Below are 16,249 nucleotides of genomic sequence, written 5' to 3' on the forward strand. Positions count from 1 at the left end.
CTCCAATCCTCCACTACAGCTCCCCTTCCCTTTCCTCATTCTGTCGTCACATACCACACCTTCTCAGTTCATTCCATTTTCTAATTCTTTTCACTATCCTAATGAATAAGGTCATTCGGAAGCAAAATTAATTTCTCTTATTTTCTATATTTGCCTGCTCAAAGTCATTCGTATATTGCAGCTTTTAGAGTAGAAACATTAAGCACGGGGTCTGAATTAACAGCACAAAATTTTGTTTTCCATTTTCTGCTCCCAGGTTTTGAGGGGTTTCATGTATCTGTGATTCTCCAGAATGTACATAATGCTGTGATTTCTAGCAATGTTTCCACTATCAGCATGAATCTTGCCAATCAAGGTTTGAAATATAAGACAGCAAGTATTAGAGATTACTTATAATTCTTTCATAGTTCATTAATAAATATATAACTCTAACCATACAATACTTTTATTTCAGAAATCATCATTTATCTTTGGCAAAATATAAGTCTATATATAATCCATCAAATGCAAATTTCTATATCAATGAAAAAATACAGAAAACAGTACATCATAGGTTTACCAAAGCATTAAGCAGAGGGGAAATTTTCCATAATTGTTGCAGACATTAATTCCTGTCTATAGCCTTGAAAAGACTTATCTGATTAAAAAGTTTTATTGTTAATATTTGACAATTCAAATTAGTAAATATTTATTGAGATGCATCTATAAGTACAGAAATATGCATGTGAAGGAGGCAGAGATAAGTAAAACATAGTACCCTGATTTAAGAAGGTATCAGTGTAGGAGAAACCAGATACAGTGCATATAAACACAAATGTCTCATAAGGAGCTAGCCATTTCTATATTTCAATAAATTTTACCACTGCTACACAAAAGAAAACACTATTTTTTACCAAGGAAAAACGGATTTAAAAAAAAAAAAAGAGAGAAGAAAATAATCAAGTGTGACATTTTAAAATGAATGGCAACAAATATTCAGATACTCAAAAAATAAAGTGACCGCCTACTACGGGCCAGAGGATTTTAAAGAACAGATCATTCTAGCACATACTTAAAACAAATGACACATATAATACTGTAGAATTTCTTTTCACAAACACTTGCAACTTTAAACATGTGTGACAAACTAAGATCTAGCATAGTTATATTCTACAACTTAATCCATTTTTTTTTTCTCCTTTGGTAACTGAGATTTGAAGCTCTGGATGACTTCCTCCATAGGAGATATAAGTATCAGAGTTTATAAGGTATTTTAAGAGAAATGATTGAGAGAGAAGTTGGATGGATGGGTCAGGATGCATGGGGTTTACAAGTGAGAAGATAAATCATGGTGTATGTTAACCTATGGCAAGTAGGTCAGGGCAAAAGGTGTTAGAAGGAATAGATAAGAAGGAATGTGCTGGTGGATGTGTCAGGAAAAGGTTTTCCAGGATAAGTAGAATTATAGGAATGCCTAACAGATTATCTGTTTAAGAGTGTTAAAAATGACTGCTAGAGAAAGCATGGAAATTTCAACTTAAGTGTAGTTTGCGATGTAATTTCAAGCCATTAGATGAGAAAATATCGTTTCTTCATAAAGGCATGTTGAACTGGCAAAATGATAACAAAATGAAATTGAACAGTTGATATCCCAAAGCACACACTGTAACTTCTGATTAAGTATTTGTATCACTGAGGATTTCAAAAGCACATAATAAAATACTAGCAAATATATTCCAAAAGTACATTAAAAGAATAATACACTATGACAAAGAAAAGTTCAACTCAGAACTGCAGAGATGGTTCAATTGTAGGAAATCTATTACTTTTACGATTCAGCATATTGATCAAAAGAGGATAAAAAAACCTCTTTAGAGAAAAATTATTATGGCAAAATTCTGAAAAAGCATTAATGTTACCTTTTATTCTTGATTTTTAAAGTATAATAAAATAGGAATCAGTATTTTTAAAACACTCATAAATAAAGACTATTTCCTTTAAAAGATTTTTTTTAAAAATATACAAAAGGCAGTATCATACTTAAGGGAAACACTAGAGGCATTCTAATAAAAGTAAAGGAGGAAAAAAAAAAATCCACTATCACTACTACTATTTAATAGCCTTTCAAAGATACTGCATGATACCTTTAAAGAGAAGAAAATAAAAAGGTATAAAACTAGAAAAAGAACTGATAAATTCATCATCTTTTGCAGATGGTATGACCATATCATATCTCTTGAAATCCAAGAAAATGAACTGAAAAACTAATTATAAACAATGAAAGAATTCTGTACTATGGTTGGGGAACCAAACTAACATTAAAAAAGGGCTCCTTCATAGAGACATAAAGTAACGTAGTAAAGTAATTCTTAATACAAACACAAAAAGAGGGAAATACAAAAGAAAGTTTTAATATTGAATATGAGAAATAATTATAAAGAAAACTTCAAAATGTTACTGAAAGCAAAAGCATTCCCCATTTTAATGATGGAAAGAGAAACTCAGAGAGGCAGAGTAAGTCTTCCAAACTTGCATAACTAGTAAATGGTGACAACAAAAGATGAACCCAGATTTGTCTGGCTCCAAAGCTCATCCTCTTTCTACTACCATATACTGCTGCAAGTTCAAGAAAGAGAGCCTCTGTAAGCAAATTCAGATGAAATCCAACAAGTCTTCACTATTTAATGTTTTTAATAATTTGAAAGTTCTATTTATAATCACTATAAATGTATCCAAGATATTTATATCCACTTAATGTGAACAAGTTAAAAAGAAATCAAAGAAGTTGCCTGAAATAAACTGTATTAGCTATGTCAGGTCCTTGTGGTAGGTTCTCAAAAGGACTGGGTACATGTGTGCAATTCCCAGAATAGAGAAGATCCACAGTATTTCCTAGACCAAACTGAATAAGAAGGAGAGGGAAAAAAGCTGAGCCAAACTATTCAACCTGATCCTTTCCTGAACCATGATCCCATGGCACCTACAGTTTGTCCCTGACCTTCTAATCCCCTTTGGTTACTCTACGTCTGTTTTTCTAACATCTTGATTATACTCTTGGCACACGGAATATTACACTAAATACAAGACCCCTCTCTTTTGGCCTATATGAATGGATCCTAGAATTCTTCCTGTGTTGGTTTTTGGTTTTGTTTTGTTGATCCTGATCCCATACTTATCAGTTGACTATACTTAGTTATTACATTTCTCAAAAAGCAGTGGGAGATGGCTCTTACATGCTCTCCCCTAGATATCATCTATTATAACTATCTTCTCTCCTAGAATTAAACCCTTTAGGATTTAGCATTCTACCACACTTTGGAAAAGGTAAAGGTGGCTATTTGAGGTTCAAAGGGAAAGTAAGGAAACAATGGTGGATGACAGCAAAACTACTACAGATCTAGGAGCAGGACTAAAGAAATGGGTCATGCTAATACAAAGTTATTTAGAAGTCAACTGTATGCCTATACAAAATGAGCGTGGGATGAAGAGACTAACAAGAAAGGAACATCAGAAATGCTTAAAAAAAAAAAAAAGAGGGCTTCCCTGGTGGCGCAGTGGTTGAGAATCTGCCTGCCAATGCAGGGGACACGGGTTCGAGCCCTGGTCTGGGAAGATCCCACATGCCGCGGAGCAACTAGGCCCGTGAGCCACAACTACTGAGCCTGCGTGTCTGGAGCCTGTGCTCCGCAACAAGAGAGGCCGCGATAGTGAGAGGCCCACGCACCACGATGAAGAGTGGCCCCCGCTTGCCGCAACTAGAGGAAGCCCTCGCACAGAAACGAAGACCCAACACAGCCAAAAAATAAATAAATAAATAAAATTAAATTAAAAAAAAAAAAAAAGAAACACTTCTAATTTGTAATACTTACCTTGGCTCTCAGTTCTGAAGGCCAATGATTCATAGTCATCAAAACTTTGGGAGAAGGCTAAGTTATCAACGGCCTATAGCTGCTAGACCTATACACCATTCTACTTATTAGTCACTAGTTAGCTAGAGCCATCACACAAAGTACTGCCTGGAAAATCCCATGAATTCAAGTAAGCCTTAACTTGCTGCATCTGTGAGCGGTTTCAGGATACTGAAATGCCAATTTCTCCAAGAGGCAGACACTTTACATTGTCCTGCAAAGCTCCTATGAATAGGAAGAGGTGATATGAGGGCAAACAAGAAGTACATCTTAAAAAGACAAGGGAGAATTTATCACAGAAGGAACTTCAGAAGTTCCTTTGCCTCTCAAAGAAAACAAACATTCCTAACATCCTTACCAGTAAACAATGTCCAGTGGTGCAAAGTAGTTTTTCATTATCAGGTCAGCAAAGTAAGCTTCTGTTTCCCGGCAGGCAGTTCCATTTCCAATCACCACTGTGCTGCAGCTTCAAGGAGAAATAGAACGAGAAACTGGATGAGATCAAGGCATGCTTCTAAATCAATCAGGAGAAAATGGACAGAATGCACGAACAGTATTATATGATGCTCTTATTCTCTCATATATCCAAGCAATCCCTCCATTATCTCACAGGGGCCACGCAGACTTATGTAGAATAAAAGACACTGCTCCCGCACTTGGTATTATAGGAGGCAGTGGAGAAATGTCTTATGGTCACACAATCTCAAGAATAGTCAGCTTTCTTCCCATCTAGAAGGAATGAAATTTAGGCATGAATAAGTAAACTCTGGAACATTCTAAGCCATAATAAAGAATTATGACTGAATTATGTGATATGTTTTCAAGTAATTTCTGAAGCTTCTCTAACTACTGCCACATCCATTCCTCAGATCCATGAAAAAGAAAGAAAGAAAGAAAGAAAGAGAGTAGGGTAGGGAGGGAGGAAGAAAGAGAGAGAGAAGGCCCAAAGTGAAGAATTAAAATCTCACTTTTGGTCATATTACCGCCTTTGTTTAGCGAAGGCGGCAGAGGAAGGGAGTAGCATTCCTCCAGAGTCTCCAAATGTAGAGTTCTCCAGCAATTTGCCCCAGCATTGTTTTACATGGTTCCTTTTCTAACACCAAGGCACTTCCCTTAATCCCTCCCTCCAAATTAGGGACTTCAAAGATATCTCTGATTGGCTGAGCCACTGAAATACTCAAAAGGTTACTTATTTTCATACTTGAAATTCAGCAAAAGCCTCTTTATTTTCTCTGCCTCTCGGAAGCCTTGTCCACAATGCAAGTATACCACGTCAGTATGAAGTATCTGACCTTAGGAAAAAATGAAAAGAAAAGGCCATTTTGTAAGAAATTACGAAACATAACACACCACTGATTTGATTAAGCAAGTTGAAACTGAAAAAGGAACTGGTTCATCTTTAAAAATGCAGTCTGAATCTTTCATATTCCTTAATCAGATTCCCCCTTAAGCATTCTGAAATTTTGTTACCTCCAAAGTTATTAGAACTCTATTTTGGTATACAAAAATCATTATCAACTAGATAATATGCCATGATACCTAAAAGAGAAATGATTTTTAATAACACTTAACATCAAAAATAGTAAAAGCTGGGACTTCCCTGGTGGCGCAGAGGTTAAGAATCTGCCTGCCAATGCAGGGGACATGGGTTCGAGCCCTGGTCCAGGAAGATCCCACATACCACAGAGCAACTAAGCCCATGCACCACAACTACTGAGCCTGTGCTCTAGAGCCTGTGAGCCACAACTACTGAGCCTGCGTGCCACAACTACAGAAGCTCACGCACCTAGAGCCTGTGCTCGGCAACAAGAGAAGCCACCACAATGAGAAGCCTGCGCACCGCAACGAAGAGTAGCCCCCCCAAAGAGTAGCCCCCACTCCCCGCAACTAGAAAAAGCCAGAAAACCTGCATGCAGCAACGAAGACCCAACACAGCCAAAAAATAAATAAAATTAAAAAAAAAAAATAGTAAAAGCTAACATTTACTGAATATTTACTATATATCAGTGAGTGTTGTAATACTATTCTATTTCTTCCTTTGGGTTGTAGATATGTAAATCTCTTTACCTTATGTAACTTTTTTCAGCTGCATACTTATGAACTGTGGACTTTTCTGTACTATATTTCAGCCAGGAATATATTTTAAAATTTGAGGGTAACTCCTAAAGAATAGAAATAATGAGCTAGGTGACCAAATTAGGAAGTTAGGAAAAGGACGACAGAATAATCTCAAAGAAAGTGGAAGGAAGAAAATAATAAAGTTAAAAAAGCAGAAATTAATGAAATAGAAAAAAAACCCATATAACAGAGAGGACCAATGAAGCTTAAAATTTTAAATCACCTGTTAAGAAAAATACATACTTTTAGCTATACCAATCAAGTAAAAGAAAGGATGACACAAATAAATTATATTAGAAATGAAAAGGGAGTATAACTAGAGATTCAGCACAAATTTACAAGATACAGAGAGATTATTATAAACAACTTGATGTTAATTTAGATTAAATGATGAAATGGATAAATTCTTGGAAAAGTCTTACCAAAACAGACTGAAAATACATATGCATGTATGTATGTATGTGTGCATAAAATTTTAAAAAGAACCATTCTATAAACAATACAAATACAGTAAAGGATAAAAGCCATATGATAGCTCAATAGATGCAGGAAAAAACACTGACAAAATATACTTCCCATCTATTGTAAAAATGCACAGCATGAAAACAGAGCAACTTAGGACAGCAAAATCAAAAGCCCATGACTGTATTTATAAAAAAAAAGTATCCCCACAAAATGCAAAAGGTGAGCAGGTGGGAACAATGCACCAATAACCACCAAGACCAATGTACATCAGCATTTCTGTGGGAGGAGGCACAGAGAAACAATGGAGTATCTCATGGACCTGAGATTGGAGGAAGCCTCAAAATGTCAGAAGGTACTTCCCTGGAAATCAAAACTGGCCCGTTTGAGAATAGAAAGTAAAACTGGAAAAGACCTTTGCATACTCTACTCTAATTTATAGGTCAGTACAAAGGTTGCACAGTAAGTTCAGAAAAGGACTGGAAAACTCTGATCTCTGAACTCTTGAAATTAACAAGTAGAACATTCTTTTCAAGACAAAACCCCACAGTGAGAAAAAACTGTTGAGCATCATATCCACATTGAGCAAGGTAAGAACAGTATGGACAAAGGGGAAAAAAATGTCTAGATAAAAGGGAAGAAAGCAATAGGAAAGCAAATTTCAGAAAGTATAAGGTTATCTCTCTATCCAAATAGATAAAGTTTTTCTTCCCAATAATTTGGAAAAAGTAGAAATGATAGTTCTAGAGATATACAGCTAGGCTTCCATCCTAAAAGCTGAGAAAAACTAATTGTATGTAAAACCAAGCAACAGAAAAGGATCATAGTCAAATTTCATATAGAATGATTATTTTTCAAATCAGGAAATAAAAAAGACTAGTACGATGTCTACAGAAAGATGTGCCCAAAAACAGAGAAAAACTGTAACCTAATATATAAGAACAAGCTATCAAAAAAAAAGATTAGAGAAAATGAGAATAAAATAAATCAGAATTAGAAAATGTCAGAAGTAAGATCAAAGAACTTAGGAATGAATTAAATATGAAAGAAAAAGTTATTCTAGGAATGAAAACTTAAACCAAAAGAAACATAAGAAAAATGTAATCAAAAAAATTAAAAGGTGAGTTCACCAGAGAACTGTAATCTATTTTTTATAAATACCAAATGGAAATTCAAAAACTTAAAAACATAACTTAAATAAATAACTCAATGGATGGATTTAATAGCACATTAGACATAGCAGAATAGAGGATTAATTAACTTAAAGACAATTAATAAAAAATAAAAGAATTGAAAATAGAAGAGGAAATTGAATGGTCTAAAATACACATAATTAGAATTCCAGAAAGAGATGCAAGAAGGTCTACAAACCTCAAGCAGAATTCATGTCCCCTTCCCTCCAAAACAAACAAATAACACACACACAAACAGCTAAGCATATAAGAAAACTTCTGAAAACCACAAAGAAAAAATCTTAGCAGGCAGAGGAAAAAATTATCACCTTCAAAGGAACAATAATAAGATTTTTGTCTGACTTCTCAACAGAAACTGTAATAGCCAGGAAAAAAAAAAAAAAGAAAGAAATGACATCTTTAAAGCACTGAAAATAACTGCCAATCTTGAATTCTACACCCAGCAAAAATATTTTTCAAAACCGAAGGCAAATCAGAAACATTCAGACAAAAAAACTGAGACAATTTGTCACTAGCTGAGCCACATTAAAAAGTTAACAGACTAGAGTTTTAGGAAGAAAGAAAGTGATCTCAAATGGAAACACAGAAATGCAGAAAGAAATGAAGATAACAGAAAGGGCAAATAAACGAGTAAACAGGAAAAAAAATACTGACTGGGCAAAACAATAAAAATGTCTCGTGGTATTTAAAATATACACAGAATCAGGACTTCCCTGGTGGTCCAGTGGTTAAGAATCCGCCTTCCATTGCAGGGGACGCAGGTTCGATCCCTGGTTGGGGAACTAAGATCCCACACGCCACAGGGCAACTAAGCCTGCGAACTGCAACTACTAAGCCTGCACACTCTGGAGCCCGCGTGCCACAACTAGAGAGAAGCCCACGCGCAGCAACTAGAGAAGCCCGTGCGCCGCAACAAAAAGATCCTGCATGCTGCAACTAAGACCCAATGCAGCCAAATAAATAAACAAATAAGTATTTTTTAAAAAACAAAAATAAATAAAATATACACAGAATCAAAATGTATCATATATAAATGCAGTCAGTATAAACAGAAGTTGATGGGGGATAAACAGAGTTATTAAAGTCTGAGCCCAGTTAATCCTCAATACATCCATTGTGACATAGGAAAGGGCATAAATGATAGTAAATGTTGACTGTTTGAGTCAACAAACAGGCCAAACAGGAAGCTTCATCCTGATTCCTATATCCCTTTTTGTGAGAAAACCATCTTCTATTCCTTGAAAATTAGCATTATTTCCAAATCCTCATGAAGTATATGAAGTGAAATTTATGACCAACCAAACAACTTCTATATAAAATGCTGAAAGGTATGCTTACTGGTAGGAGAAATTATAGCTAATTTGCAACCGTGTTTATAACCGGGATCCACTCCCATCAAGGTACGCCCTGGGACAGGGCTTGTTAAAAGGAGCTGACGAAGGTTCCGTCCAAACATCATTACTGATTCTTTCTCTGCATCTGATGTTAGTTTGGCTCTTTAGAAATAGAAAAAGAGAAGAAAAAAGATAAAGTACTCAGTTTTCATTCATTCCAATTTTCTTCCAGAAAAAGAACACAATTATTCCTCATTGGAGCATTCATTATAACAAAATAACTTAAGATCTTTAGAAATAGAAAGAGAAGAAAAAAGATAAAGTATTCAGTTTTCATTCATTCAAATTTTCTTCCAGAAAAAGAACACAATTATTCCTCATTGGAGTATTCATTATAACAAAACAACTTAAGAGAAAAAAAATCACATACAAAATTATATTGAGTCTCTTTTTGCTAAGCTCAGTAATACAGATACCACAAACAATTTTGTGGTATCAAACCTGCTGAGTTTGTCATACCTACACTCCTTCTCTATCTGCTCACGCTTATGTAAGAAATCTACATGTATAATAAGTATCTGTGTATATGAGAGACAGGGTGTATAAATATTTGGACATTACATGGGATGTCAAAGTTTATCAGCTGATTAAAAATATAAACACATAATTAGTGGTCAATTATTGAATCATAAGTAGCCTCCTCCAACAATGCTTAGTTTTACACCCTCACCTATATATATCTCAAGGCCATATTCTCACTCTATTCCATTCCCCACATCTACCCCCTCTTCATTCTCACAGTGATGTGACATGACCACAGATATTAATACCAGTCCAGAACCCTGCCTCACATAAATAACTTCCCAATTTTATCCAGAGAATCTATTAAAAGTCTAATTTTCAAACTTTTTCTAGGATAAAAAAATATGTCTATATTGGATTTAAAGGCATTTGGAAACTAAGTTTTACACCATTTGCCTATTTAACAAGAGTTCTTAACATATTATCTCCTGAAACTCAAAAGTATTTATTAAAAGTATGTCTTCTCTATTAGACCAGGTTAAAAAAAAAGTGCATGCCAATGGCCACAAGAACAAAGCAATTCAGGGCACATTTCTATCAGCGTTGAGGTAGAATTATCTACATATCTAAAGGTACATACAGCTAATCAACATTTGTTTTCCTGGCTTAATTCAGCTTCTTACGGCTTTTCTCTCATCTTCTCTAATATTTCACTGTCATTCTCCCTGCATTCAGCCAAGCAACATGAAGATATCATTACAGGTATTTCTAAATATTCACGTTTAACTTTATTTATTGAGTGAGCACTTGTACTCAGTCTTATATAAGGTACTGTGATTGATGTAAGAGATACAAAGCTGAAAAAATCCCTACCCTGAAGATCACTGTCTAGTGGAAGAAACAGAAAAATAAACAGACGAGTATAACACACGGTAGGGAAAGCTAAATTAGGAGAACTTTCTAAAAGAGATGTCTTCTCAGGTGAATCAAGAAGGATAAGTAATAGTTAAGCAAACAAAGGCAGGGATAGTAGCTGAAGAGCATTGAGAAAACACTGGGCAACAGAAGCAGCATATGTCAAAGCTCATGGCTCATTTATAGAAAAAGTAAGTAACTTCATATGATAAAATAAAAAGAAATACCAAGACAAAGGGCTACAGAGGAAGAAAAAAACAGACCACAAAGGGTTCTTCTAAAGAGCTTGGATTTTATCCTGGAGACAAAGAAGATCCACTGAAGGATTTTAAGTAGAAGAGTATGAAATAATCAGATGGGAATTTAAGGATGGCAATGTGGAATATGTATTAGAAAATACAAGACAGAGATCATCTATGATTCTAGTATAGTAATTCAGACAAGAAATGATGATAACCTGAACTAACCATGGATATACTTTCTCCTAGTAAAGATGGAGATAAAGAGGAGGCAAAATTCAAGATATAATAAAAGATGGCATAACAGACAGCACTTGGTAATACTGATAATGTAGTTTTGATGAAAGAGGTATGTGTGAAAAATGACACAGAGATGAATGATCATGACAGTCATGGAAACAAAAATGCAGAAGTAGACTCTGAATCTTATATAGTCAACTGAATAAAATGGCTGCAAAATAATATAGTCTATTTGATCTCTTTTAATACACACACATGAATGGAGAAAAGTCTAGTTAACAATGGCTATCTCTACGTGGTGAAATTATATGGGTTTTTTTTCCTTTGTGTTTTACTGATTCTTTCAATTTTTCTGCATTTGGACAAATTTCTTTTTAATTAGAGAATTAAAGTAATTTTCTTTAAAAAATAAATCAGTTGAGGGTTTTCTCCCTCAACTGCTGTTCAGGTAATTACAAGTATTTCTATGAAGAGACACATCTGTAGACAACGTCTGCAAACCAACTTATGGAATGAAATAAGATATATTTTTTAACCACAGGCATTTTAGAAAAAGAGGAGGAAAGTGCTCTTGCTTGCCACTGCTAATGGAAGTTGGAGAAGAATTATACATTAAATAACCCCACAGCAAACTGCACAAATTAAATCTCAATGAAATTATTCCACAAGCAGTAAAGCTATTCACATCAAATATATGTAAAAATGTCAAATGTACCACTGGACATTATATGCGACATGAGAAAACAAGATAAAAGGATGAATCAAGAGAATGAATGATTTTGATAAAAAAGAGGTTGGACAAAGGAGCTATGTATCTTTTTTATTAGTACCTGCTCACTCCCTACTCTAAATGCCTCCAAAGTCAATGGCCAAGTCCAGTAAAAGAAAAACAGACAAACATAAAGGCTGCTATAAATTCTAGTGAGGCTGAAGAGATGGCTAGAAATCTATAGTTTCCAGGTGACCCTTGCTGAAACACTAAATAAACGGGAATGAAGAAAATCTATAGCACATAGAAAGGAATATATGAAGGCATGGCTGGTGTCTAAACATTGACTACCAAGACAAAGGCTAGAGAGAAGCAGGAAGGAGGGTTTTTGCCTCCCAACATTTCTGTCCATCTCCTTCCCTAAAAACAATTCAGTACCTCACCTCTTTTGCAGTTCTTTGTAACCTTTAGTTCTTCCGCTACTCCATTTAGATGGTCACCTTAATAATCTCCTAATATTTGTTCATCACTGCTGATAATTATTCATTGAAACAACTCCGTTTGCTAATATATATTAGCTTTCTCTCATAGTAATACATTCATCATGTACTCCTCTGATTTCCTTATGCTTTTTTTGGCTCTCTTACCTCTAAAACTGCTGCCAACTAACTTCTCCATTAACTTCTTAGTTTGTTTCTCCCAAGCCAAATCTCTCATCAATAAAACCATTTGTTTGGCTTGGTTGTCAAATTGCAAGACTAGTATTGCAGAACTGGAAGGGGTACAGATTAAGTGGTCAAGATTTGAAAAGTATACCGTAATTAAGAGCTATGTTTTGTGATCTATGCATGTGAATGTCTCTACAGATTGAAATCTATGCTTAAATTTAAGACTTTGTGATTCTGACTCAGTTCTTTGGATTGGTTAATGGATCAACAAATATTTACTACACACTTTAATGGGCCTATTACCATACATAAAAATAAACAGTCCAGAAAGTTAAATAAGACAAGATGCATACCTGAACTCTCTACAAAGGAGAGGATAAATAAGGCGTTTAAAGGAATCATCCAGTGAGTTGTATAAGATCTTCATTAACTCTGGCCTTGCAAAGCCACGTGGTCTCCACCTGCAAAAAAGAAAAGCCTATACTAAAATTGATGTAACAATAATAAGGTCATAAAAGGGCTCCTGGAAGAGCAGAGAGGAAGTGGAAAAGAAAAGGGGGGAAGAAACTTTATTGAATCCAAAGTAACATAATCTGTAAGAAGAGACAGTGATGTCTGAAAATTATTACTATGACATCTGGAGTTCTTATTTTTAAAAACCTGGTAACCATGGTAACACATAAAACTTAAGGGAGGAAAAAACTTTCCTATTCTGGGGAGAGTCCCCAAGGCATTATTAATAATGGTCAAAATTTTTAAGATATAAGAAAGTCACCAAAAAATTACTGAACCACTGCTATAGACTGAATTATGTCCCCTAAAATTAGTATGTTGAAGCCCTAACCCTCAAATCGGATGATATCTGGAGACGGGGCCTTTGGGAGGTAATTAGGTTTAGATGAGGTCCTGAGGGTAGGGCCCCCATGATAGGATTAGTGAGTGCCCTTAAAAGAAGAAATATCAGATACCCCCTTCTCTCTCCCCCCACGTCAGGTGAGGACATAATGAGAAGGCTGCTGTCTGCAAGACAAAAAGAGGGTTCTCACCAGAAACCAAATCAGCCTGACCTTGATCTTGGACTTCCAGCCTCCAGAACAAGGAGAAAATAAATTTCTGTTGTTTAAGCCACCTAGTCTATGGTATTTTGTTATGGCAACCGAAGCTAAGACAAGCACTATGTCCTTCTTTTCCCATTTCTTAATCTCTTCCTGAGAGTTAAAGTAGATTGAGCAAAGGAGAAACTCTGTTTTAACCTTTGCCTCTTGTCATCCTTGAGTAGAACTCACTCTATTCCTCAGGTTGTACTGTTCTACTAGGCAGTGTATCTGCATACATACCGATAAATATAAACGCCAGAGAACCCACTGTTAGTAGAAACTGGAGAAAGAACAGTAAGAGAAAAACACAAGCTAAAAAGGACAAACAAATTCAGCCTTACCCCTCTTCTGTGTTCCCTACATCTACAGCATCTCTGCCTGTGTCCTTCAATGGCTCTTGAATAGAAAACATTAATATTTTATCAATGGTTCCTAATAAACCATTAATATACTTTAGGGACACTGTCATCTCCCTTACTTATAATGTGATACACCAAAGGCTACATAATAATAACTAATTGAATCCCTTCCATAGAAGGGTATTATTTGAGTAGAATATAGTTTTGTTTTTTAATTTGAATGAAAGTGCTTTTAGGCAGGACGTACATCCTTCCTTCCATCCAAATCCTTGTTTCTCCGTACTGTCATCTACACCTGAGGGCATGAAACGTAGGGAGAACTAGGATATGAATTAGACAGTTATTATTATTATTATTATTATTATTTTGTTATGTTACAGGCATACCTTGGAGATACTGTGGGTTTGGTTCCAGACCACCACAATAAAGTGATTATCACAGTAAAGTGAGTCACATGAAGTTTTTGGTTTCCTAGAGCATATAAGAGTTATGTTTACACTATAATGTAGTCTATTAAGTGTGTAATACCATTATGTCTTAGAAAACAATGTACATACCTTAACCAAAAAATAATGCTATTGGAAAAATGGTACCAATAGATAACGCACAACACAGGGCTGCCACAAACCTTCAATTTGTAAAAAAAACAAAAGCAAAAAAACCCAATATCTGCGAAGCACAATAAAGCAAAGTGCAATAAAACTTACAGCTGTGTTGTTGTTATTAATTGGGGAAATTCAATGTCAAACAAAGACATCCCAGAAGAAACATCTGAGATGGCTTTAAAAAAATGAATTGTGGTTTACCAAATAAGACAAAGGAATAAAAGCATTCTGGGAAGAAACCATACCATATGTAAAAGCTTAGAGGCATTAAAGAGCATGATAAGCTCGAGTAACTAGAAGCAGATTAGTCATACAAGGGCATAAAGCTGCAGGATCAGGTTGCGGGGTAGATGAGGCTAGAAAATATGGCAGTAGCCAGATTACTGAGGCCCTTATCACCATAATCTGGAGCTTGGCCAGTTAGGAGGGAACATAGCCCTGGGTCATGGGACAATACACTAGGAAAAGAGTCCTTAGAGGCAGGAAGGCCCTAATGTAGTGATTCTTATAATGAATGTATCTGATGTCTGCTGGGGGATCATTCCCTTTAAAGCCAAACCAAGGTTTACACACTGGTTGTAGGAAAAAAATGGAAATCTTTAACATCAGATACCCAATTTCTCTGGAAGCCCCAGTAGCCTTACTTAAACCTCAAGGTTCTCCTGTGGCGTGACGGCTCACCTCCCTGGAACAGAGTGCTGTGGGTCTATTTTATACCTATGGATGCCTCAATTATACTCATTCACAGTGACCTTTAGACCACAGACCCAGCTATACTCACTTCCTGCATTACAGAAACTCCTTTTTCTTCCTCACCCCACAGCAATTTCTATCTCTTGACTGGCTTCCTGTGATCTATTCATTTAGCACTCGAAGGGACCTGAAACAGCATAGCGAAGTCACAGACCTTATTACTTCTAAACTTAAAGGAAATACAATGGGTTTCCCTTACAGGGTATCATCTTAAAACTTGATTCTTCCTCTAATTCAACAGTTAAACACTGCTGAATAAAATTAAGAAGGACCTCACTTTAACTAAATTTCACAATACAAAATACATGCGATGTGCACAATGAAGCATACAGATTAAGACAGAGGCCACAAACTCAAATACCTACGGGGAGTCAGGAAAGTACTGTAAACAAATGAATAAGACCCAGGGCCTATATGTATGTTTTTGACAGAGACATGCTTTATTCACCCATTACAGACAAAGAAATATTCTTCACTCTGGCAAAGAAATATGCTCCCCCCCATTCGGTACCTATAGATAAAGTAGATAAAGATAGGCTCTCTCCATCTAGCTTTCATTTTCCCACATTTAAAATAGAAATGGATACAGGATATAGTTCCCCTTAAATCTACCACAAGAAAAAAGCAGCACCATTTTAGTGTAGCATTTTCTCAAAGTGATGTGACAGACATTTGGGAACAGAATAATTTACTTTACAAGACTATCCCATACACTGGCACTAAAAGCTAGTTTTAAAAAAGAAAAAAGCTAGTAGCCAGCCTCAGTCATTCATTCGTTACTCATATAATATCTGATAAATTAAATATTTGATTCAATTATCCTTAATGAACAAAACATTTCAGATATACTATATACAGTATGTTTCTGTTAATTCATTTTTCATAAAAGAAAATATACTCTTTATAAAAGATTCATATGGTACAGGATTACAGTAAAAGTCTCTTTCCCCAGAAATAACCACTATTAATAATTCTTATGTACTTCCCAGATATTTCCTATTTAAACATACACAACATACGTAGTTTTTAAATTAAAAAAAAATTTTTTTAACATCTTTATTGGAGTATAATTGCTTTACAGTGGTGTGTTAGTTTCTGCTTTATAACGAAGTGAATCAGCTATACATATACATACATCCCCATATCTC

The 16,249-nt window shown here is 35.3% G+C and overlaps 1 protein-coding gene across 2 annotated transcripts in view; it reads right to left on the minus strand.

Annotated features, from left to right (window-relative positions):
- Window positions 1-16,249, minus strand: part of SRBD1 (S1 RNA binding domain 1) — a 231,931-nt gene that overhangs the window by 168,179 nt on the left and 47,503 nt on the right. For both annotated transcript variants that reach the window (XM_068565019.1, XM_068565020.1), the window contains exons 11-14: window positions 12,641-12,748; window positions 8,999-9,156; window positions 5,089-5,179; window positions 4,246-4,353 (exon numbers count right to left, since the gene is read on the minus strand). In XM_068565019.1, the coding sequence (XP_068421120.1) occupies window positions 4,246-4,353; window positions 5,089-5,179; window positions 8,999-9,156; window positions 12,641-12,748 (465 nt within the window). The remainder of the gene's footprint in view (window positions 1-4,245; window positions 4,354-5,088; window positions 5,180-8,998; window positions 9,157-12,640; window positions 12,749-16,249) is intronic.

This window comes from Eschrichtius robustus, chromosome 15, assembly GCF_028021215.1.
Source record: "Eschrichtius robustus isolate mEscRob2 chromosome 15, mEscRob2.pri, whole genome shotgun sequence".
In the NCBI taxonomy this organism is placed as follows: Eukaryota; Metazoa; Chordata; class Mammalia; order Artiodactyla; family Eschrichtiidae; genus Eschrichtius; species Eschrichtius robustus.